General features: G+C 44.1%; 1 protein-coding gene across 1 annotated transcript; it reads right to left on the bottom strand.

Annotated features, from left to right (window-relative positions):
- Nucleotides 1-24,877, bottom strand: lmo4b (LIM domain only 4b). The gene is made up of 5 exons (XM_080726047.1): nt 24,652-24,877; nt 22,041-22,281; nt 11,171-11,267; nt 7,492-7,647; nt 1-418 (listed from the first exon to the last, which is right to left on the bottom strand). The coding sequence occupies exons 2-5, from the start codon at nt 22,274-22,276 to the stop codon at nt 410-412; spliced, it is 498 nt and encodes a 165-aa protein (XP_080582173.1). The 5' UTR covers nt 22,277-22,281; nt 24,652-24,877; the 3' UTR covers nt 1-409.
- Between the last annotated feature and the right edge of the window lie 614 nt (nt 24,878-25,491).

Here is a 25,491-nt window from a genome sequence, read left to right on the forward strand (position 1 = left end):
TAGTAGTCCAGTTCAGGGGGCATCATTTGTGGCCAGCCGAGAATCCACCCGTAACCTCTGGGAGGGGAGGGGGGGGAAGCCAAAGACTGAGAGGCTTTGAGTGTCTGTGGGTTTATGGACTGCGGAGTATAGGTAGGTACAGTAGCATGGAGGAGAAGGTGCTCCTCCTGGGTACACGGGGGTTGATGGACGCAAGGAGCGTTGGAGCTCAGCAAAAAGGACAAAAAAAAAGAAAAAAAAGAAAAAAGAAGAACAGGCCTTGGGGTGCTGATCCACGTCGAGACGTCTCGGGTGACAATGAGTTAAGGGTTTAAATGAAGGCACGCTTCCTGCTTCCAGCACGGCGCTCTCTCTCTCTCTCTCTCTCTCGCTCTCTCTCTCTCTCTTTCTCTCTCGCCCCCCACCCGGCCTAACACACCTAAAAGGAGATGGAAGAAGAAGAGAAAAAGTAGGGGGAAAAAAAAACAAAAAAAACATCAAAAGGTGAGACAGTGTGGTCTGGAGGAGTATAATAGGGCTGTCAAGATATGACATTTTACATGCCGATTAATTGTCGCTCAAATAATTGCGATTAACGATTTCGTTGTGTTTTTTTGTCGTTGACAATTACATTTCTGTTTGGCTTTTAGGCTTTGAAGTTGCATATGGTAGATATGACACATGAAAGAATGGCTGACATATTGGACAACTTTATACTTAAAAAAGAACATTGACAGTGGAAATAGCCGATCTACAAGCACAAAACGCGTTGCATCGCAAGCGACTCGCGTCGCTAACCCTAACGCGAGTTGTGAGCTTGTAGATCTGCTATTTCCACTATTTTTTACTTAAAACAATATTTATGAACATTTTTCAACATGGAAACGATTATGACGATTATGAAAAATAATCGAGATTGTGTCAAACAATTGCGATTAGACAATTATTATGTAATAATTGTGACAGCCCGTTTAGAGAGAGAGACAAAAGGTGAGATGGCAGTAACAAGAGAAGAGGCAGGGTCCTCTTAACTCCCTGAAGCATTCACTCACTAAAAACACCCCGCCATATTCCACATCATTCCTGTGAGCTGCGGAAGATTCCATCAACGGGTTTTTATTTTTATTCCCCCTTTCCTCGTCAGATCCAGTAAAGCCCTCATTTAATTTATTGATCAGCGAGGCTTTGGAAACCATCTGCTGCCCCATTTCCTTTGCATTAACTTTAAAAGGTGCAACGCATGAAGCGATTCTCTTTGGTATAATTTTAACGACGCTCCGACATAACCGCGGGAGGCAACACAGAGTTCCTGTGAAAACCGTAAAAGATACGGGCGGAATAAAGGCAATTATCTGTCTCGCTTTCCACCAAACATTCAGGCCAACTTTTTCATCTCTCTCTTTTTCCCCCTCACCGCCCTTTTCTATTCCCTTTGCTTTTCCTTCCTTTACGCTTTTCTAAGGGGCAATTTACTTTTCCCTTCATCCCTCAATCCACTAGGAGGGCGTCAAGTCTATTAGTAATTGCAAACTCCTACTTGGGGGCTAATTAAAGTGACTGACGCCGGGAGGGTCTGGTTCCCCTGGGTTCACGGCCGCTCCGTATGAGAAAGGTAATTTGTCTGTCCTGAAGAAGGAGATTAGGGAGAAGCCGGGGAGGGCCTACTTAATAAATGAGCATCAAATGTCCGGGTGCTGCCACCACGAGCACCACTAGACGACACCAATTGTGTCACCGTGAAATCGCACATAATCAAAATGATGGCCAATAGATGAGCCATGCGTGTCCACGCGGGCAACGACCCATTCATTTGCTTTCCACCACGGCTTTCTCCATTGCTTCCTCAGCCTCGCTCTCATGCGCTTTCTCTCGCTCTCTCTCACACACAGGGATGGGACGATTATCGTGACAAAAGAAATCACGATTTACAATATTATCACGATAATCAAAATCCATAATCCTGGGGTGGGAACATTTGCCAAAAAATTGCAGATCTACAAGCTCACTGTGTTGTGAGCTTGTAGATCTGCATTTTTTTTTTTTTTAAGATTTGTTTTTGGGCTTTTTATGCCTTTATTCGATAGGACAGTAGACTGACAGGAAATGGGGAGAGAGATGGGGAATGACGTGTGGCAAAGGTCGTCCGAATCGGGAATCGAACCGGCGACGCCAGCAGGCATCATAGCCTAGTATGTGGTATGCGCCTTGACCACTAAGCCAGCGGGCGCCCCGATCTGCAATTTTTTGGCAAAGACATTTGATAGAGAGTGAAAAAAAAGAGTATATTATAAGTACCTTTTACCAATTCTAGAGGGTTTAAGTGGTACCGGTTATGCAGCTCGGCAAAATAAAAGGTGAATTGGTCCCAGTGCATGACCGAGGACGATATCACGACGAATTAAATCTCCACGATACGATTAACGCCAGTGTTTTTTTTTTTATCACGATAAACGATAATATCGCGTATCGTCCCATCCCTACCTAGCTCTCACTCTCTCTCTCTCACACACGGCCTCTCTCTTTGCTTGTTATGTTGCACTGCTGGAGATATGTAAGTTGTATTGACTTTGAAAGCCTCTCTCAGCACCGCAGGTTATTCTACCAGGAGGAATGTACGCCGGTGCACTCACACTCTCTACATGCATCCGCACACAGCCGCTGTTTACACAAACTCAAAAGAAAGGCAACCTATGTCTGATGAAGGTCCTCACCGGGAACATGGTTCTACTGGTTTGCACGGAGACCACGACAACGCGACGCGAGGCCTGGCTCTCAACCCCTGCTGTGCCAGGGAGGGAGGGGAGGTGTCTCTGTTTATTTAACCCATTTAGGCCCTAGAATTATTGAATGCTTTAACCGGTGAAAAATAGCAGATTATACAAGCTCACAGCGCGGCACCGAGTGCCGCGCTGCGAGCTTGTAGATCTGCTATTTTTGGAAAAAGTCGTGAAAATGTGTGCAAATCTTTGACTATATGTATTTTTAAAGCGAACGTTTGGTAACTCAAATTTTGCTTCTGGGTGGTCCCCGGAACTAAATATTTTGAGATGGGGGTCCGTGGACAAATTCATATCATTTTGGGGGTCCTTCACGTGAAAAGGTTTGAGAACCACTGACATAGTAGTCTCTCAAGAACAGACTAACTGATGACCTCCAGTTAAGTGAAAAGGACCTTTTCTTTGACGATGGCTGGCCAGATCCTTAGAAGGATTCAAAAGACACTTATAGAATCGGGTCCAAATTCAAATTTGCACGATTTTTCAAAAATAGCAGATCTACAAGCTCGCAGCGCGGCACTCGGTGCCGCGCTGTGAGCTTGTATATCTGCTATTTTTCAATAGTTAAAGCATAAAATAATGATACACAACAAGGTGTACCCGTTCTGAACGGGTTAATAATTCCCTCTCCGCTATAATTAAAGCGCCAGGGCCAATATTCAGATTGCATTTTAGCATCAATAATTCAGTAGTTTTCACTACAATTGATGTTAGACCATAAATAAACAATGAGGCCTCATATTTACTGCTAGCAAGCCGCGGTACAACAGACACCGCGGGAGGGGTGGCGGGCGGGCAGGCGGGGGAGTGAAGGACTTAAACAGACATTTAAAATTAAGCTAGATAATGCAACGGGCTTTCAATTTGAATGTGAGGCACTCTTAAGAGCTGATTTGTAAAAGTGACAAGCCCTTAAAAGGCCTGTAATGTGGAGGAAGGGAGGGCTTGAGGGAGAGTGTGTGTGTGTGTGTGTGTGTGTGTGTGTGTGTGTGTGTGTGTGTGTGTGTGTGTGGGGGGGGGGGGGCTTAATGGAGTTCCACCTCTCCCAGCACTCACATATCCACTCAAGGTGAAATGCATGCTCCCAACAATATAATTCCTCCTTCAGTCCAACTCTGACACGCACACGCACACACGCACACACGCACACACACACACACACACACACACACACACACACACACAACACACACACACACAGGGGCGTCAATTGGGTATGGCAGGGGTATGCAGCTGCCATACCCTGGGGGGGGGAAGGGGAATAAAAGATACTTTTAAATATAAATCCATGAATGTCTCTTTGTCTATCTGCGCTGGTTATTATGTTGTTAAATTAAATAAAAATTACTACAAATGCAAAATTTAACCAAATGGTCATTTTAACAAGGTGGTTGTATTCTCCCCATCTTGAAAAAAAATGTATATTCCCAGGTTCCGCAGGTCAGCTGCACAGGTGCAATGCATTATTGTTAATTGTGGCACGTTCACTAACATGCCAAGTTTAGCTGCACTTGAACAACCATTCCGGGCTGCCATATCCAGCCCAAGAAACTGTAGAAACGGGGGGAAAAAAATAAAACGTACTGCTTAAAATAAATGTATCATGCCTGTTGCTAAGGTATGGCAACATGACTGGTGTCTTCATGCAAGACACCAGTCATGTTGCCATACCTTAGCTTTTTCTGAACTGACGCCACTGCGCGCACACACACACACACACACACACACACACACACACACACACACACACACACACACACACACACACACACACACACACACACACACACAATCTCTCTGTACAGTGTGTGCCGACAAGGTATCAATAAAGCTGCTTGTTGTGAGAGCTGGAATGATTCTATCACCCTGCTGGCAGAATGGGAGCTATCCTGAAGAATGAAGTTATCCTCCATATATGATTAGTCCCTCTGTTTCTGCTTTCACCGGAGGCATCCAGATCAAATCAGGGGCGAGCCGTGATGACATGTTGCATGATATACTAGCTGTGGCTGGGTGTCTGTGATGAACCTCAGGCCTTGGATACATATTTTCGGGCCCCCGCGCGTAATAACTCGGAGCAGGTGGTAGCGCTCACGTTGATACGGTTGACGAATGCGCCCTTTAATGTAGACAAACATAAAACAAAACTAGCTGCTAATGGAGGCGGGCGTTGTGTTGTGTTGTTTCTCGCCATAATCGTGGATCAACTACTACTACGAATACTGTGTGATTGGTTGGAGGGAGCAAGGGAACCACTTAGGCTCTATATACCGTTCTTCCCTATTGAGCTTGGCACATTTCCTGGGGCAAGCTGCCCAGATCACACATGACACATGTGTCTTCTTCTTATGTTTTCACTCTCAAAAAACGCCTGCAATGTAGTGCATTTTAAACTACATTGCAGTGCACATCATGGGGTGATCACTGCTTACCTCCTGTGAATTGTTTTATTTTCTGTTCATTTCATTGCTCAGTGAGGTCAGCAGACAAAAGTGACGTGAGTTAGATGAAAAAACCCGGGTGAAATGTGCCAATCTCAACAGGAAACAAGGGTACTTCATCGTATGACGAATAGCTAGATCTGAGACGAATAGCTGATCTGAGAGTTCACAGCACATCACATGGCGAAAAGATTGTGAGCTTGCAGATCGGCTATTTTTGAAAATATGAGCAATTCCAAAAAGATATTTGAAAATGTCCCCAAAATAGGGATGGCAGGGTTAACGTGGTTAATGCGTGAGGAAGAAAAAATGCTTGTGCCTATAGCGGATTGTTTGTGTACACTTAAGGCACTCTGAATCACTTTCACAGATTCTGTGTTCCCCCCCAACCCCCACCCCACCCCACCCCCATGCCCATGTCTTCCGCACACTGCACAGAGAATGATGGAAAAATCCATCGGCCTGGTCTAAAATAAATTTAAATTCATCTTCGGTCAATAACATTTAATATCTATTCCTTGCCTCGCAGTAAAGACGAAATCAATGTCATCAATATAATCAGAGTGAAAAATGTGGGCGCAGAGAAATAACAGAACCCCCCCCCCCCCCCCCCCTCCCCTTCCTCTCTCTCTCCCTCTCTGTCAACTACTCCTGTTGACTGATGATAACCTTGCACTGACTAGCCTTTTTTCGGGAGTTTTCCGCCTGACCCTTTGAAATTGGGCCACGGACAGGAAAGCGAGCAGAGATACCTCTGGATCAGCGGTTCTCAACCTTTTCAGGACGCGACCCCCGAAATAATCATATTTGAACTGGGGACCCCCCCCCCCCCCCCCCCCCCCACCCACCCACCCTGACGAGCACTAAGGAATGAGGAATTAAATTTTGTATGACACGGTTCTATTGTGAAAATAGCAGATCTACATGCTCACAACGCCTCGCATGTAGATCGGCTAATTTGGTCAATGTTTAATTTGTCATTGTAGAGCACATTATGTCAAACTTAAATGATATTTAATTACTATTAGAACTGGCCCACTGGTATATTGCACATGCAATGCCTGGGATTCAAACCAAGGTCTCCCACATGCAAGTCCAACATCTTAACCATCAGACCAAAGGGATATCCCTATGGACTTGGGGAAATATTAGACTTTTTGATGCCATCAGCCTGAGGCAGTGAGTCACTCTGCTACACATGCACCACCATAATAGTCCCACAATGCACTGCTAGTGCATTGGCGCGTATCGAGGGCCTGTGACTGCAAGCCCACGTTTAAATAAACATTGAACCAGTCCGGCCCTCGACTTGTACCATTTTTAAAATTTTGGCCCACTGTGTATTTGAGTTTGACATCCCTGTTGTAGAGGTTTTAAAAAGTCCTTAAATTGTCACTTTAGAAATGTGCAGATAACCTCTATACACTTAAACTTTATGTTAGTTTGTTTACTGTTGAGTGAGAAAACAATGTTGCTCATTAAGCTAATCATCTAGGGACCCCCCCAAAATCATTTTTTTTTTATTATAAGGTACTTATAATACCGGTATACGTATTTTTTTCCACTCGCTATCAAAATGTCTTTGCCAAAAAATAGCCGATCTACAAGCTCATAACGCGTCGCAACTTCGCGCGTCGTGAGCTTGTAGATCTGCAATCTTTTTGTCAAATGTTTCGCCCCGGGATGATAATGGATGTTGGGAATATTTTATAATATCGTAAATCGCGATTTCTTTGGTCACAATAATCGCGATGTGAAATTCTCATATCGTCCCATCCCTATTGGGAATGGCTGCTCCTCTAGCTCCACCAGGGCAGCAGCGAGGTCTCATGTCTCCATGGCTAACATAGGGCTGTCACAATTATTACATAATCGTCTAATCGTGATTATTTGACATTATCGCAATTATTTTGTCATAATCGTCATAATCGTGAATGTTGAAAAATGTCCGAAAGTGGAAATAGCAGATCTACAAGCTCACAACGCGTCGCATCGCAACGCGTTGTGAGCTTGTAGATCGGCTATTTCCACTATCAACGTTTTTTTTTAAGTAGTAAGTTGTCAAATATGTCAGTAATTTCTTTGTATATTTAGGTTATGTGTCATATCTACCATGTGCAACTTCAAAGCCTAAAAGCCAAACAGAAATGTAATTATCAACGACAAAAACACAATTAAATCGTTAATCGCCAATTATTTGAGTGACAATTAATCGTCATGTAAAATGTCATAGCCCTGTCACAGCCCTATCAGTGAGGTCTCATGTCTCCATGGCTAACAGGGACAGCTCTTACCTTCTGGTCTGGCAGTAGGGGGTTTGTCTGCAGTGAACTCAAGTGGCCGTTGATGAGCGCCGTGGGTCTGTCGTGTTCGCAGAACAGGCTTCCGTTGATGTAGTGGAACCGGTCCCCGGGGACCAGCCGGTTCCGGCAGGTGGAACACGTGAAACACTGTCGCGGGAGGGAGAGAGAGAGAGACACAATGAAGAGGATCTATTCTATCCATCTCTATCGCACACACTCACGCAGACACACACAGGGGCGTCACAAGGGGTAGGAAAGTGGGACTGAGTTACTAGGGCCCAAGGTGGAGGGGCCCTAGTAACTTTAGCTATTGAAAAATAGCAGATCTACAAGCTCACAGCGCGGCACCGAGTGCCGTGCTGCGAGCTTGTAGATCTACTATTTTTGAAAAGTCATGAAAATGTGTGCAAATCTTATATGTATTTTTTTACTTCGTAACTCAAATGTTGCTTCTGGGGGGTCCCTGGAACTAAATATTTTGAGATGGAGGTCCGTGGCCAAATACATATCATCTTGGGGGTCCTTGACATGGAAACATAGGTTTCTTGCACACATTTTCACGACTTTCCAAAAATAGCAGATCTACAAGCTTGCAGCGCGGCACTCGGTGCCGCGCTGTGAGCTTGTATATCTGCTATTTTTCAATAGTTAACATTCATGGGGGGCCCGCAGTGAATCCTTGTACCCAGGGCCCAGAATTTGGTGTGACGCCCCTGGACACACACACACACACACACACACACACACACACACACACAAACACGGTCCCCCTCGGACCATGAGGCAGCATAACTCGATCCAGTTATGTAATGATACCTTTGAGTGAATGTGCACGTGTGTGCGCGTGCACGGAAACACAGACACAATGAGTGCGAGGCAAGCAGTTAACCACTAGGGCTGTCACAATTATTACATAATCGTCTAATCGCAATCATTTGAGGTGATCGCAATTATTTTGCATAATCCTCATAATCGTTTCCATGTTGAGAAATGTTAATATAGTTTCAAACACTTTCAAAAAAATTTGTGGAAATAGCCGATCTACAAGCTCACAACGTGTCGCACCGCGACTTTTTTAAGTATAAAGTTGTCAAACATGTCAGTCATTTCTTTGTATATTTAGGTTATGTGTCATAACTGCCATGTGCAACTTCAAAGCCTACAAGCCAAACAGAAATGTAACTGTCAACGACAAAAAACACAATGAAATCGTTAATCGCAATTATTTGAGTGACAATTAATCGTCATGTAAAATGTCATAACCGTGACGGCCCCATTAACCACTTAAAACCTCTATACCTCATCAAAGGGTGAATGTCTTCCTATTTTCGCTGAATGTTTTGTTTTGAAGAAAGTTTGTGTATTCCCACCAAACGTCTGTGTGTTCTCGAAGTGCCCTGAACAGGTTCATGTGGTTATTATAAGGATCGTGTTACTTGACAAGGAAATGACGTGTGTCGGTTGTTCCTCGAGGTATTTGACATGTTCCATGCAGGTTTATTTACAGTAGGTATTTTTCAGAAAACCTTAATTAGGCCTGTCACAATTATTGCATAATCGTCTAATCGCAATTATTTGACATAATCGCAATTATTTTGGGATAATCGTCATAATCGTTTACATGTTGAAAAGTGTTTATATAATATGTTTAAACATTTAAAAAGTAGTGGAAATAGCCGATCGGCTATTTCCACTATCAATGTTCTTTTTAAAGTGTAAAGTTGTCAAATATGTCAGTCATTTCTTTGTATATTTAGGTTATGTGTCATAACTGCCATGTGCAACTTCAAAGCCTAAAAGCCAAACAGAAATGTAATTGTCAACGACAAATACACAATTAAATCGTTAATCGCAATTATTTGAGTGACAATTAATCGTCATGTAAAATGTCATAATCGTGACAGCCCTATCCTTAACATAGACTGTAGAAAAATATGGACGATGCGAAGCCATTGGTTTCTATGCAGCGCAAATGGCCCTTTCTACCCCTTGGAATGGGTGTCGCCATCATAGAATTGTAAAGGCATCAGAGATGCTATTGGCTGCCAACAGTCACGTGCAACGCAGGGATACATGGGAGAATGTGGTCGGAGCCTCCCGAAATACAGCACACGAAGAAGAACACAGCCGGCTGGTATTAGTTTAGTTGGCCACGCCCCCCCCCCCCCCCCCCCCCGCAACTTTATCATTTATTTTAAAATACATTGGACCACATTTCGACAAAACGAATATGATGGTGATTGAAAGGCAATTTTTAACTAGCGATAGGAACCATACAGTATTCATGAAAATGTTAATTAAGGTTAGAAAACAAAAGGGGAAAATGAATGGGATCCAATGGAGGGCAATTCTTTTTGCGATCGGCCGGGGGGGAAAACAGCGCAACTAGCGGCCAATCATAGGAAGTTTTAGTTCCGTATTGGAGTCATTTTAAATCGGCAGAACTATGCCCCTGATCCTTAACAATCAACACAGCGGGTTTGTTGACCCAGCTGTGGGTTAAAACATAGACCACATGCTTGACCTTGAAGGCCTTCAATGTATGAATGCTAATCAGTGCCGCTTATCGTGCCTCGTAGTCTTATCATGATCATTCTTATCATTCTTAGTCGGAACATTAAAGGCTAATGAATACTTCGTCACGCGTCTCTTTCCACCATTGTCACCCGACAAAAAGACAAGGAGGCACTGTCGTTGAGCGAAAAGTGTCCCGCTAAACAAATGAATAAAGTCAGTTTCTCACGTTGGGGGTTTTCAAGAGGGGACCGCAGTTACATGATTGATAGTTTGGGAACCAACTAGAACCTCACGGTCTATTTGGTTCCATTTGTATGCTCTGAGAGTTACATATTTGCACTGGCATTTTTGCAGTGTAGATTATGGTTTTTACACAAGTCAAAAAATGTATCAAATGGGGGTCTGTGGCCCAATGCAGTGGTTCTCAAAGTGGATTCCAGGGAGTCTGTGGGTTCCTTTATGGGGGTCTAAATTGACCCATGCAAGTCTGTAACTCTGACAGTGTACAAATGGAACCAAATGGACCTTAATGGGTCCATTTGGTTCCATTTGTATACTGTCAGAGTTAAAGGATATTTCACTTTCAAAAAACTTTTGGTTATTTTATCGTCTAATGGGGCTTTTATGAACACCCCTGGACAGTTTTTAATTTGCTTGATTCAGTATTTAGATATTTGATGTAAATTTTACCAGGCCTCCTCCTGCAGGACGCCTCCCCATACACACGCATTGTAACTTCAAACTTGATTTTAACCATGATAGATTCATTAAAATGAAATTCACGCAAATGAAAAAAGTTATTGAAAAAGCACGGCCTGCTCACGTATTAGGAGGTTAGTATGAGTCACCAGAAAAATAATGTGTGTTTTTGATGATCTATCATGGTTAAAATAGAGTTTGAAGTTACAATGGGTGTGTATGGGGAGAGGCCCTGGGCCTGGAGGGCCGGTTAACATTTACATCAAATATCTAAATATTGAATGAAGCAAATTAAAAACTGTTCAGGGTGTTCATAAAAGCCTGATTAGACGATAAATGACCAAAACCTTGAAATATAAACATTTGAGAACCGCTGGCCTAATGAACATCAAACATGGAAAATAACAAGGTTGAGAATTAGCCCATACGTTATGGACATCGTCATGGACATTACCTTAAGGTGGTACACATTGCCCTGTGCCCTCATCACCAATTCACTGGCTGGAATGGACTGACCGCACGCACTGCAAGCTCCGCTGTTTCCGAATAATCTACAAAATGAATACAAAGAAAGCAAGTGTTACAGCAACATTGTATAGAACAGGCGTTCAGTCACAAACAACACAAACCACACACGTTGGGCGAGTTTGGTGTCCGCCAAAGCAGTGGTTCTCAACCTGTGGGTCGGGACCCCCAGGGGAGCCCCAAATTATTTTGGGGGGGTCTCCAGATGATTAACTTAATGTGCAACATTGTTTTCTCACTCAAAAGTGAACAAACCAACATAAAGTTTAAGTGAATAGAGGTATCTACACATGTCTAAAGTGACAATTTAAGGACTTTTTTAATACATCTAAAATTACAATTTATACATTGGTCAAATTGTCAAATATTAGAACCTGAAATTGTGAAAATAGCCGATCGACATGCTCACAACGCCTCGCAACGCGAGGCGTTGTGAGCATGTAGATCTGCTATTTTCCCAATAGAACCGTGTTATACAAAATGTAATGCCTCAACTCTTAGTGCTCGTCAGGGTGGGGGGTCCCCAGTTAAAATATGATTATTTGGGGGGTCCCGGCCTGAAAAGGTTGAGAACCACTGCGCCAAAGGGCAGGTTCAGTCCTTCACCTAAAAGGAAATAGAAATCCAGAACAAGGAATGCAGACCGACTTGACAGTCATATACCAAAAGAAAATACATCACAGCAACAACACCCACCACTGCACTGCACTTCCATGAACAGCTACAGCACGGCAAACTGCACATTACTTTTGGTGCACTTTTTTCTCTTTTTTTTTTGCTACGTAATAATAACCTGGAACATAAGCAATCAGGGCCTAAGAGGATTTGATTGTACATCGAGGCGGAGACATAGTGCTTTTGCCATTAGGACCTCTGTGAATGCTCTGTCAGTGCCGCGTTTCCATTAGAAACCCGCAGCTACTCGGGTTGATATATAATGTGCATGGGTTAACCTTTTCAATCATGGTGTCAACACTTTAGATTTGCTTCTGCTCATCTCTTTCGTCCGTAACCTTCTCTCTCTCCCTCTCTCTCTCTCTCTCTCTCTCTCCCCTCTCTCTCTCTCTCTCTCGCTGCCTCTTGATAATGAAATGCTTGCTCCAGCTTCCCTTCTATCTTCCTTCTGAGTCCACAATTTAGATTACTTCATCTTGGTGAGCAGCAAACTGAATGAAATTTCGATTTGAGCAGAAAGTAATTTACTGGGATCTGGACCCATTTGTCATCATATCTCACTGGGTGTTTGCTCTATCACTGCACTTTTCCTAAGCAATCAAATAAGACCACGGCATCTGACATGCTCGGGAGAGGGGGGGGGGGGGGGGGGGGGGCTGGGGGGAGGATGGAAAGAGAAAGGGATAGGGGGGAGTGGTTAACATTGGTGTGTGTGTGAATCTGATAAAGATGTTTTGGCTAAAAGAAAAAGTAGCAAGGAAGAATAGGAGAAAAAATCACACCCGTGTGAACGGAGCGGTGGTCGTGGAGGCTGCGCAACAGCACTACTCTGTGTGTGTGTGTGTGTGTGTGTGTGTGTGTGTGTGTGTGTGTGTGTGTGTGTGCGTGCGTGCGTGCGTGTGTATTGCAGTTGATGCTCAGGCTAACAGCACTGTCTCTGGTCACTCAGTGGTACTCAGGCTACATACACCTCAGGGCAGGCTACAGACCCACATACACGGATACACACACAGCCATGCTATGGAGCGGTCTACCACCGCTCAAAAAAGACAATGAAATGTTAGGAGAGTGGCCTTTTTTGCATTCTGAGAGCACATTGTCGCAGTCGGGGGAAAACCCTTCCATGTCCAAAACAACAGGAAAAAAAAACTGCAGGAAATTAAAAAAGGAATCCGTGTTCAGAAGTAGTCATTATTATTTATAAAACCCACTTTCAACCTTGCATCCCTATTTTAGGAAAGTCAGAATAAGTGAACATTTAAAAACAAAATAGCAGATCTACAAGCTCACAACAAGTTGTGACATGTTAGCTCTTGGCGCTGCCGTTCTTGCTACTTTTGCATGACACTGTCGTACGATTAAGCATGAAATAGGCCATTAATCTAAGAAAAATACATACATAATAAAGGATGAAATATGGAGATGCAAGGTTTCTGCCGGACAGCGACGATACTTCACAGAAGGAGTTGAAGGAGAAGTCTTTAAGGTGCTGCTGCTGCATGCAAATAAACCACTGAGTATAAAGTGTGAAACTGACAGAGGGATAAAATGCTTCTTGTACCCAAAGCGCGGCCTTCACGTAATTGTTAAAACATATTGACAAAACGGCGTGGGGGGAGTTCTTTGTAAAAGGGACACTAAAATAGCTTTCAATAGGCAAGGGCCCTGGAAGAAGCAAATTTCGTCTTGGCATCGATTGGAAGGCCTCCATCAAAACTCAATTTCAGAAACTAATTAACTGGAGACTGTTGTCACAACATTGCCAATATTGTGCCTTTGCCGGGGACAAACACGGCGCCGTTGACGAGCACAAAGCCTTTGTTTTAAAAAGACTACTGTGTCCGTGTTCGTTTGTTTGGTGGGGGGAGAAGGGGGGGGGGGGGACGGGACGCAAGCAATCGCACTTACGAAATCAAAAGGCGTCGTTCCAAACACTAATGTCTATCCGGTCTTGGACACGCAAAACTTTAGACTTTTGTCAATTTGCTTTTCTCTTACGCCCGTGTCGCAAACTGAACAAAATTTGATTTGTTCAGCTCCCATATTTCCCCTGTGTGTGTGTGTGTGTGTGTGTGTGTGTGTGTGTGTGTGTGTGTGTGTGTGTGTGTGTGTGTGTGTGTGTGTGTGTGTGTGTGTGTGTGTTCCTGGTCCTCACAAGAGAACTGTGTCATGGTTTAATAGTTGTTTTTTTATGGTTACGTTTACAATTAGGTGCATCTTGGGGTTAGGGCTTAGAGGTTAGGTTTTAGGTATTGAGGATAGAATTATGCCCTTATTTGTACATAATTTGGGTGCCAGTGCCAAAAAATAGCAGATCTACAATCTCACAATGCATTGCAGAATGGTCCTGATCCTGTAGAGCAGCCATTTTCGGTGCGCGGCATTGGCATGCAACTAAGTATAAATCAGTTTTTTAGGATTGGCAACAATGTTTTTTTCTTTTTTCCCCCTTCTAAATAGCAATTATAAAATTGCCATCCTAAAGTTTTGATGTCCTCACGAGTATAGTAATAACAACATGTGTGTGCGTGCGTGTGTGTGCGTGCGTGCGTGCGTGTGTGTGTGTGTACGTGTGTGTGCGCGCTAGGGATGGGAAGATATGAAAATGTCACATCACGATTATTGTGCCAAAGGAAATCGCGATTTATGATATTATCGCGATAATCAAAATCTATTATCCTGGGGTGGAACATTTGCCAAAAAATAGCAGATCTACAAGCTCACAACGCGTCGCAAAAGCGACGCGTTGTGAGCTTGTAGATCTGCTATTTTTTGGCAAAGACATTTGATAGAGAGTGAAAAAAAGACTGAATCAAGTACGTATATTATAAGTATCTTTTAAGTTGTACCGGATATGCAGCTCGGCAAATAAAAGGTGAATTGATCCCGGTGCATGACGTGAGGACGATATCACGATGAATTAAATCTCCACGATGCGATTATCGTGAGTGTTTTTTTATCCCGATAAACGATAATATCGCTTATCGTCCCATATCCCTAGTGTGTGCCGTGCACGTCTGGGCTTCTTACAACAACAAAGGAAGAGGCTACAGGAGTTCTGCTGCCGCAGCCCCGGTTCCTCACCAGCGGGCACCACTCATATACCCAGGTTAAAACCCATTCAGGCCTAGAATTATTGAATGCTTTAACCAGTGAAAAATAGCAGATATACAAGCTCACAGCGCGGCACCGAGTGCCGCGCTGCGAGCTTGTAGATCTGCTATTTTTGAAAAAGTCGTGAAAATGTGTGCAGATCTTTGAATATATGTATTTTCAAAGCGAACGTTTGTAACTCAAATTTTGCTTCTGGGTGGTCCCTGGAACTAGATATTTTGAAATGGGGGTCCGTGGCCAAATAAATATAATTTTGGGAGTCCTTCACATGAAAAGGTTTGAGCACCACTGACATAGTAGTCTCTCATAGACTAACTGAGCTCCAGTTAAGTGAAAAGGACCTTTTCTTTGACGATGGCTGGCCAGATTGCTGACATAGAAACCTAGGTTTTTTCCAAAAATCTTAGAAGGATTCAAAAGACACTTATAGAATCGGGTCAAAATTCTAATTTTCACGATTTTTCAAAAATAGCAGATCTACAAGCTCGCAGCGCGGCACTCGGTGCGGCGCTGTGAGCTTGTATATCTGCTATTTTTTTTTTATATTTAAAGCATGAAATATTGCGTCATAATGTGTTCAGGCCTAAATGGGTTAATTATTTGACAAGGGGACGGGGCTTCTAAGATACGAGTTGATTTAAAGGCCCCGAGCCTTCAGGTGCTCAATTAAGTTGCTATCAGTTTGCACTTGGACTCTAATGGCCTCGTCTTCCATTGAACTCCCGTGCAAGGGGTGAAGAAGGAACCCCGGGGTCAGCGTAATTAAAGCCAGGGGACTCTTTAATTGCAGTGACACATCTGGTTTCATCCCCCCCCTCCCCCCCCCCCCCCCCCCCCCCCCGCCCTCCACGCTACTCCAAATCAGCCTGCGTGGTTCCCAGGCCTGCAGTGTGCCTTCTTCTTGTGAGATCATTTACAGACGCGGGAGGGAGGAGGATGGCTTTGTCAAGAGCAACGTAAAGAGAGCGGCCACGTTGATTTATTTGTTCCCCCCCCCCCCCTCCCCTCCCTCCAATCCGCTCACCACACCGGGGGATCCGACTTTGAAATAGCCCACTACTACCACGAGCGACGTCTTTCATTAAACCTCAAAAACCGGGAACGTGCCTGAGTCGTGTTAGATTTTAACCACTTTAATCATTATTTTGTGCTTTAGCTATTAAAAAATAGCAGATATACAAGCTCACAGCGCGGCACCGAGTGCCGCGCTGCGAGCTTGTAGATCTGCTATTTTTGAAAAATCGTGAAAATGTGTGCAAATCTTTGAATATCTTCGACCCGATCTTTGACCCGACTTCTAATTCCTTCCTCTAAATCAGTGGTTCTCACTTCTTCATGTCAAGGACCCCCAAAATTACAGTTATTTGGCCACGGACCCCCCCATCTCAAAATATGATGTTCCAGGGACCCCCCCAGAAGCAGAGATTTGAGTTACAAAAGTTTGCTTTGAAAAATATATATTGAAAGATTTGCACAAGTTTTCAATAGCAGATCTACAAGCTTGCAGCACGGGCTTGTATATCTGCTATTGTTCAATAGTTAAAGCATTCAATAATTTTAGGCCTAAAAGGGTTAAATAAAAAACTAATTTGGAGCCGTCCTCGACTTGTCTATGGGGCGACGACTATTGGATTTCATTTCGGCAAAGAGACCTCGGCCAGGTGAAATATAGCATGGCTCGCTGTTAGGGGCTGCTGTGCTGTCTGGTAAATGCAGAGCCCATTCACCAAGGCCTTTGAGCGGGGTAAAATTACCCCCACAACAATGATTTCTGCAACACAGTCCATTAAAAATGCCTCCCTACATCAGCAGCCAAAGCACCTTAAAAGCACTCGGCCATATTGATACTGAGCGGGGGCTTTGCATAATGGCAAGGGCTGCATTAGAGGAAGGTTGGATGAGGAGGGTGGAGTGTGTGTGTGTGCAGGGGCGTCACAAAGGGGTGGGAAAGTGGGACGGAGTTACTAGGGCCCAAGGTGGAGGGGCCTGGAATTATTTTATACTTTAGCTATTGAAAAAATAGCAGATCTACAAGCTCACAGCGCGGCACTCGGAGCTTGTAGATATGCTATTTTTTTTTTATTCGTGAAAATGTGCGCAAATCTTTGAATATATGTACTTTTTAAGCGAATATTTGTAACTCAAATTTTGCTTCTGTGGGGTCCCTGGTACTAAATATTTTGAGAAGGGGGTCCGTGGACAAATACATATAATTTTGGGGTCCTTCACATGAAAAGGTTTGAGCACCACTGACAATAGAAATATAGGTTTATCAAAAAATCTTAAATTATTCAAAGACTTGCACACATTTTCCCGATTTTTAAAAAATAGCAGATGTACAAGCTCGCAGCGCGGCACTCGGGTTTGTATATCTGCTATTTTGTAATAGTTAAAGCACAAAATGTGAGTGAATCCTTGTACCCAGGGCCCAGAATTTGGTGCGACACCCCTGTGTGTGTGTGTGTGTGTGTGTGTGTGTGTGTGTGTGTGTGTGTGTGTGTGTGTGTGTGTGTGTGTGTGTGTGTGTGTGTGTGTGGTGGGTGGGGGGGCTGTGGTGGTGTTGGTGGTGAGGATAGGGGTAGGGGATGGGGGGGGGGGGGGGATCAGCCAAATTACACTTGGATAATTCAGAGTAACAGATCTGGCCCCAAGTGAATTGAAGGCCTTGAATTAATTCTGTTATGACAAATCAAGATAAACGTTTCCCCTAAATTGCATGCGATTTAATTAATTTCTGAGATCCCCCCTTTTTTTTCTCCCCCTCTCTCTCTTCTTCCCTGCCCTAATAGTTCACATTCTCTCGTGCTGTCATAGTGCTTGAGTGGGCAGACTTCAAAGTGATATTAAATAACCAAGTATTAGATTTACCTCACACGTTCCATTGGAAAAGTGCCATTTAATTACCTAGGCTTATTCAATTAAAGGGGGGGACGGCATTTTCCCTGAATCCAGCAGCAGCCACATGTAAATTAATTCTCTCTCCTCCACCAGCAGCCGGCACAATAACACCCAACCTCCAACCTTCAAAACAACACCTTTCAGGAGCAGTGTGGGGATTTAAGGGGAGCAAATGCTAATTTCGTGCAAATTTGTCTTAAAGCGCAAAACTTTGCACAGATGTAGCCCAGGGCTTGCTCTAATGATCTAGCTAGGGCGCCCGAGCCGACGACCTTCGGGGTCGCCACAGCGGCCAAATCAAGTTGGGCTCCCATCGACTTTCAATACAGGAGGAAAATACCCAGAAAAACCCTTTTTTTCTGGCCCAAGGAATGTTTTTTTGTGCAAAACAAATGCCTGCAATGGATTCAGCATCATGACAAACCCCAAGTTAGACCCCTCAGATCGTAATTATATACCCAGAAAAAAAATGTTTTACTGGGTATTTTACTGCTGTATAGAAAGTCAATGGGAGCCCAACTTGATTTGGCCGCTGTGGTGACCCCGAAGGTCGTCGGCTCGGGCGCCCTAGCTAAATCATTAGAGCAAGCCCTGGGCTACATCTGTGCAAAATTTTGCGCTTTAAGACAAATTTGCACGAAATTAGCATTTGCTCCCCTTAAATCCCCACACTAGAGAGCAAACACCAACTTTGAGGTAAAACACCCTATATGCTAGGGACGGGACGATAAGCCATATTATCGTATATCGTGATTAAAAAACACTCACGATAATCGTATCGTGGAGATTTAATTTATCGTGATATCGTCCTCCGTCATGCACTGGGATCAATTCACCTTTTACTTGCCGAGCTGCATATCCGGTACCACTTAAACCCTCTATAATTATATTATGTACTTGATATAGTCTTTTTTTCACTCTATCAAATGTCTTTGCCAAAAGATTGCCGATCTACAAGCTCACAACGTGTGGCGTTTGCGACACGTTGTGAGCTTGTAGATCTGCTATTTTTTGGCAAATGTTCCGCCCCAGGATAATGGATTTTGATTATCGCGATAATATCGTAAATCGTGATTTATTTTGTCACAATAATCGTGATATGAAATGTTCATATCGTCCCATCCCTACTATGTACTACGACAAATGTTGAAAATAGCCGATCTACAAGCTCCTGACGCATTGTGAGCTTGTTGTTTTTTTTTTGTTTTTTTTTTTGAAAAATCTTGGAACATTCTGAAAGCCAACTTGGGAAACACCAGGGTTAATATGCTTAGCACCAGGGAGGAGGCTGTACCGCGCCGTGCAGAGATGCATGCTAGTCCTGTGGCATTCGTGGCATCTGTGCATCCCCGGCGTGATTGATGAGAGATGGGTATCGTCCTCCTAGGCCAGGCGAACATCCCATTAGCCATAATGTGATGCATTTCCACTCAAGCGTCCTCCTGATCAATCGGATTGAGCATTATCATATCGCTCGTATTAATAAACATTAAAGAAATATATACAACTCCCCCAAATGTATGCTGTAAAGCAGAACGTCGGCTTTGTAATCCATCACAAAAAAACAAAAAGAGGCTGGCCCTTTAAGATGAAAATAAAAAGGGAAAATACACTAACACACACACACAGGCAAACTGGCCTTCGCAATAATCCCCCATCTCGCTCCGTCTTTCTCTCTTGCTCTCTCTCAAAAGCCAATTTGGTTAATTAAATGTTTTGTTTGCAATGTGGCTCTCATTCATTTCGGACACGTCATTGGGAGCGGATACAAGCCAGAGACCAGATCTCATTAGATAAAACCCATCAGGACTAAAGGAAATGGAGGGGGAGAATAATTAAAGCATTTAATTGTGTGGACTCACTGTCAGATTCCCCCCCTCCCCTCCCCTTCCCCTGCCGCCCCCTCCCCCCCCCCCTGCTTATCTCCGCAGACATCTCATGCTTCCATATAAGATGTGTTCCAGCTCTTTCCACCTCTCCAGCGAGCCGCCATGCTCTCATTTACAAGTGGAAAAGGTGTACCCACATTTTACCCCTTCCGATTTTAACCCCCAAATACCGGGAACGCGCCCGAGCCGAGTCGCGTTACATTTGAACCACTTTAACCATTATTTCATGCTTTAACTATTGAAAAATAGCAGATATACAAGCTCACAGCGCGGCACCGAGTGCGGCGCTGCGAGCTTGTAGATCTGCTAATTTTTGAAAAATCATGAAAATGTGTGCAAGTCTTTGAATATCTTTGACCCGATCTTTGACCCTGACTTCTAAATCCTTCCTCTAAATCAGTGGTTCTCAAACCTTTTCTTGTCAAGGACCCCCAAAATTACAGTTATTTGGCCGCAGACCCCCCCATCTCAAAATATGTTGTTCCAGGGACCACCCAGATGCAAATATTTGAGTTACAAATGTTCGCTTTTAAATAGATATATTCAAAGGAGGAAACAAATCATTTTTCAAAAATAGCAGATCTACAAGCTAGTGCCGCGCTGTGAGCTTGTATATCTGCTATTTTTCAATAGCTAAAGCATTCATTAATTCTAGGCCTAAATGGCTTAATTAGGTTATATTCCCATTATGAATGAAGTACCCCATTGACTTTCCTCAGCCTTTCTACGGGGGGGTGGAGGGGTGGGTGGAGAGAGAGAGAGAGAGAGCGCGCCACACACAGGCACACTTTAGATTTCGACTCGTCTAGCGCAGGGTTTAATAACTGTGTGCCATGTTCATTTTCACCTCCTGAATTGTTTGGAGTGCAGCTGGTGGAAAAATTCACTGGCAAACTCACTGTGGCCGTTAATGTAAGTAAAACTGCAGCTGCGCGCACGCCCACAAACATCTACTACAGTAAGGAAAACAGGTTCATCTTTTTTAAAGATCTACAAAGTGCCGGGTTTTAGAGGAAGACAGGAAATACCAGAACTATATTTGAAAGCGCAAATACAGGCTGAAATGTGTGTGCAGCACGGTTACATCTACTGTAAATCCATCTCCAAAAATGTGTACAAATGGAACCCGCACTTCTTTGGGAGTTAAATTGACACCAAGGATTTGACTGTGTGTTTAGTGTCGCGATGAATAATCATGGTAAAGTGTGCTTGTGTTTGCTGCTACAACGAAGGCTGCTGCTTGTCCTTCTCAGGGGTCAAATTGTTGAATGGTCAAGTTGTCACTCCAGACTATTCCACATTATCAGAATGAGAGTGTCGTCACCCAGCTCTGGTTCAAGGTCCGACACGCTCGCATCAATATTTTAAAAGCCCCTTTTCACTAATTAAATGCTACCTTTCTGATCCAAGAAACTCGCCAAAAAAAAAGAAGAAAAAAAAGGAGGAGGAGAGAGACCCCCCTCGAATTCCACGAGAGCCCCTGAGAGAGTTCATGTGTCCCGAGCATGTCGGCAGAGAAAACGACAAGCGTGCGAGACCCTGCCCCTCTCCTTCAGCTAGCCATGAATGACAAACAGACGTGCAGATGGTGTGCAGAACAACTCCTCGGCTCTGTCAACATGCATGTCTGTGACCTCTTTTAGGCAGAGTCCAGGGACACTACTTCAACCAGACCGTTTTAATGAGCCCGGCCCCCGGATGATGAGATACATGTTGCAAAAATAACAATACCAAAAAGGAAACCGTTCAACCTCAACCTTTTCTGAATGAATTAATGAAAGGAAAAAGTATTATATATTTTCTGACAAATAAAAGTGTTATAAACGACAAACAAAAACATAAAAAAAAAAAAAAGAGAACATGTACATTTTGTCATTTCTTTTGAATAGAAGAAAAAAGATATATAGCGTCGTTGTCGGCTGGAAACCTCATATCTCCCAAGTTTCAAATGCGTACGTTCTTTCGCAAAGTAAAGCCCTGCTTCATCGTACAAGGCCGTCGCACAAAAGTAGTGAAAACAGCCGATCTACAAGCACACAACGCCTCGCGGCGCGAGGCGTTGTGTGCTTGTAGATCGTCTGTTTTCACTAGTTTAAATAATTTTTAAAATGATGAATGCAAAACAAACGGTGTTGGACATACGAGGTTTTCACCCGACAACGACGATAGATTTGTTTTGTTTCACACAGCGGCGCTTAGTGAGGAAACGGTCGTTTTCTTTACCTGATATAGTCGTTTCTACAGAGGATCATGCCGCTTTTCGTGTAGCACGACGTGCCTATTTCGCCCAGCTGGGCCTGGCAGCAGGAACACTTGAGGCAGCGGCTGTGCCAGTAACTGTCCATGGTGTAAAGAAGGAAACGGTCTGCGATTTTGCCCCCACAGCCTGCACACCGCTTCCAGGAGAGAGAACCTGTGCCCACCGGCGGTGGCTGGCTGCTGCCTCCGGGGTTCACCATTGTCCCTGAAATAAAACAAAAACAGAATGAAAACGAATATTACGTGCACCGTAGAAGCCATGTTTCTCCACAGAATGTTAAATGCACGTCGTCCAGTCCAAAAGTTTTACCTGCTACGTTAGTAGTTAAAGGACCAGGTCACCTCTGGGACAACCAGATCTTATTTTATTGTTGTGTGGGACACGATCAACACAATCCTGAGTTATTTTTTGTGTTCAATCTGTGTTTTTAGATATTTTAGTATTTCAGCCGATTTCAGCATGCTACAACTGGTCATATGATGCATTCCAGTTGTAGCATGCTGAAATACTAAAATATCTAAAAACACAGATTGAACACAAAAAATAACTCAGGATTGTGTTGATCGTGTCCCACACAACAATAAAATAAGATCTGGTTGTCCCAGAGGTGACCTGGTCCTTTAACCACTTCCAACCTGGCCGTACCCGTGTTTGGAAAAAAAGATCTGATCTACAAGCTCACAGCGCGTCGCCGTGCAACGCGTTGTGAGCTTATAGATCGCCTATTTATTTTATTTTGAATATAGGGCTTAAGTGGTTAAGGCCTTGTTTGGTACACAACGGCTCAGGACCAGCCATGGGTCGTGACCCTGTGCAGTTCTGTCTCCCCAACATGACGACAGCGATACACTGTATTGACACAACCTGCTAGAATCTGTTTGCGTTTGTCAACTATTCTATCCTCAACATGAAACCATCAGGCCCCATCATAATTATGCTTTCAGAAATGGCTTGGCGTTACATTTTATTCTTCTTTCAGTGGCTGCAGACTGCAGATTCCACAGCGGCAACAATAGTTGATCTCATTAGGGGGGCCAGGCGAGCCAGGCCAGTTCCATGTGCTGTCCTCCTGGTACAAGAGAACCACGGGTCATTCAGTGAACTAATCTGCCCTTGATCTCAGCCCCATCCTCATGCTGTTGCTTGATTGGATGTCTCATGATGAATGTCTGTTAACTGATAACACCAGACTAGAGGCCACGGGAACAATTATTATGCAGCAGGATGGCCTTTTGTTGAGCTGTCTTTAGAATGTCTAAATAGCACAATAATACTTTGCCACACTATGCTTCACTTCTTCTTTCCACTCTGGGCAGGTAGATTTTTTTCTTTTTTTTTTGTTTGTAATGTAGGTAGCCACAAAAGAGTAGCCAGGCCTATACATTAAAATATGTCGCCCAAAAAGTTGGATTGTTGGTCCAGTGTTTACCAACACTCAACTTCATGGCATCCTTAATAATAAATTGCACTCACAATGTAGGAATAGGATCTACAGTATCCTGCAGCCACACAAGGCAATATCCATGTGGCTTTATGAGACATACATAGCCATGATGATATACTATAGGCCTGCTGTAATCCTGTAGTAGGTTACCCACACCTAGCCTAGTTATAATCTATTAATGCAACGCAGGCATTTGTTTCACCCACAGATGAATGTAGGTATAGTAGGCTAGTTTCTATTCTAATCCTCCCCAATTTTGTCAGGCAGACTTCATGGCTGGCTAAGCCAAATCTTTGTTGAAAGGCAGGTAGGCTAATTAGAGAGGGGAGGAGGGAGGGAGGGGAGGAGGGAGGCAGCGAGGGGGGGGGGGGTACAAAAGCATTCAGTAACCCCATTAGCGAAGGCTCTTAGGGACAAGCCATGGCGTATCTTAGTGCTGATTAAATCTAAAAGGAGATGAATCAAAAAAGCCGACCTGAAAGTGACTCCCCTAGATAAATAAGACGGACCATCGTCAAGTTTCATTCAGAGAGAGAGAGAGAGAGAGAGAGAGAGAGAGAGAGAGAGAGGGAGAGGACTTTTTCGCGGAGGGGAGGGGAGGGTGAGCGGGGAGGCTTTTAACTTAAATGGGCCAACTCAAGTAATTACACGGACAGGCAATTTGGGCACCGATGAGATGTCGGAGCCGCGGAAATAGAAAACATATCAGGGGCGGCCAAACGCTATAAGAGCCCCTGTCCGCTGCAGCCGCTCCGTTTTTTAATGGAAAAATAAAAAAAAAAGTAGGCTAAGATCTAGTGCCAGTGAGTGAGCCCAGGCTGTGGTGGTAGGATATATCACACGCTGCTCTTATCGTCGGGTAAAAGCATGAATAGAGACGAGGAGGAGGGATAATGTAGCAAAGAATAACACGGGCTATCAAATATCACTCACCGCTAGCATTCTTTCTTAAAGAAAAACGCCAGCTTTAAGCGATCAAGTCGGGGAAACCAACTATGAGCAAGCAAGCAAGCAGCGCATAGCTTCCCCCCAGTGTAATCTGCCTATAATTAGAATGCATTACAAGGAGTCACCATGCAACATCTAATCTAACCTAAACGTCAGAAGAAGAATTAATGAAAAACACCCACCTCGTTTGTCCCTTTTGAGTGTAATGGCTGGATCTGATCGTGAAGTTAATCAGTTGAATCTTTGGAACAGGGCTGCTGCTGCTGCTGCTGAAGAATATCTTTATATTGTTGTTATTTAAAAAAGCAGGCTGGTTATTACAGTCCGTAAACTCTTTAGTACGCACAGTCTCTGTCGTGACAAAAAGAAAATGATCTTCAAGTCCTGTTATGTGTTCTGAAGAACACAGCGGAAAACCCTATAACCTCAGGAGGACTTGAGCTCGCCTCGACTAGTCTGCTGCTGCCACTGCTGGAAAACCATGGAAGAAGTAGAGCAGCTAATGGAGTGATCAGATAGTATTTCCAGCGGATCCGTCCCGTTTTACTGTTGCTGCTGCTGCTGCTGCTCGCTGTGCGCCGGGCTTTTCTCTCGTCTGGAGGAGTGGAAAGAGTCCATTACAACAAGACGTAATAATGACAGCTCTGTGCATGCTGTGTGTAATGTCCACGGATCCAGAGGAGGAAGAAGAAGTGAGTGGTCGGCAGGAGGAGATGAGGAGGAAGATGAGGCTGCGACACGCACGCAACACAGTGTGACTGACTGCCCGTCCGCTGGTCGTCAGCTCTCTCTCTCTCTCTCTGCTGTGTGGATGGATGGATGGATGCTCGGTTCAGTTGGTTGTTCTACATGTGTCGCTGACAGAGAAGAAATCTCCAGTAAAGCCCTTTGCTTTTTAGGCGGGTGACGTCAGCTCTCTCTGCCAGCCAATCTCCGCGTAGTCCATTTGAGCGGAATAACAAATCCACCCAATCAGAAGATTGCAGAGATGGACTTGGACACGCCGACGAGGACAGGGTGGA

The sequence above is a fragment of the Nannobrachium achirus genome (assembly GCF_963921795.1).
Source record: "Nannobrachium achirus genome assembly, chromosome: 1".
NCBI classification, from domain to species: domain Eukaryota; kingdom Metazoa; phylum Chordata; class Actinopteri; order Myctophiformes; family Myctophidae; genus Nannobrachium; species Nannobrachium achirus.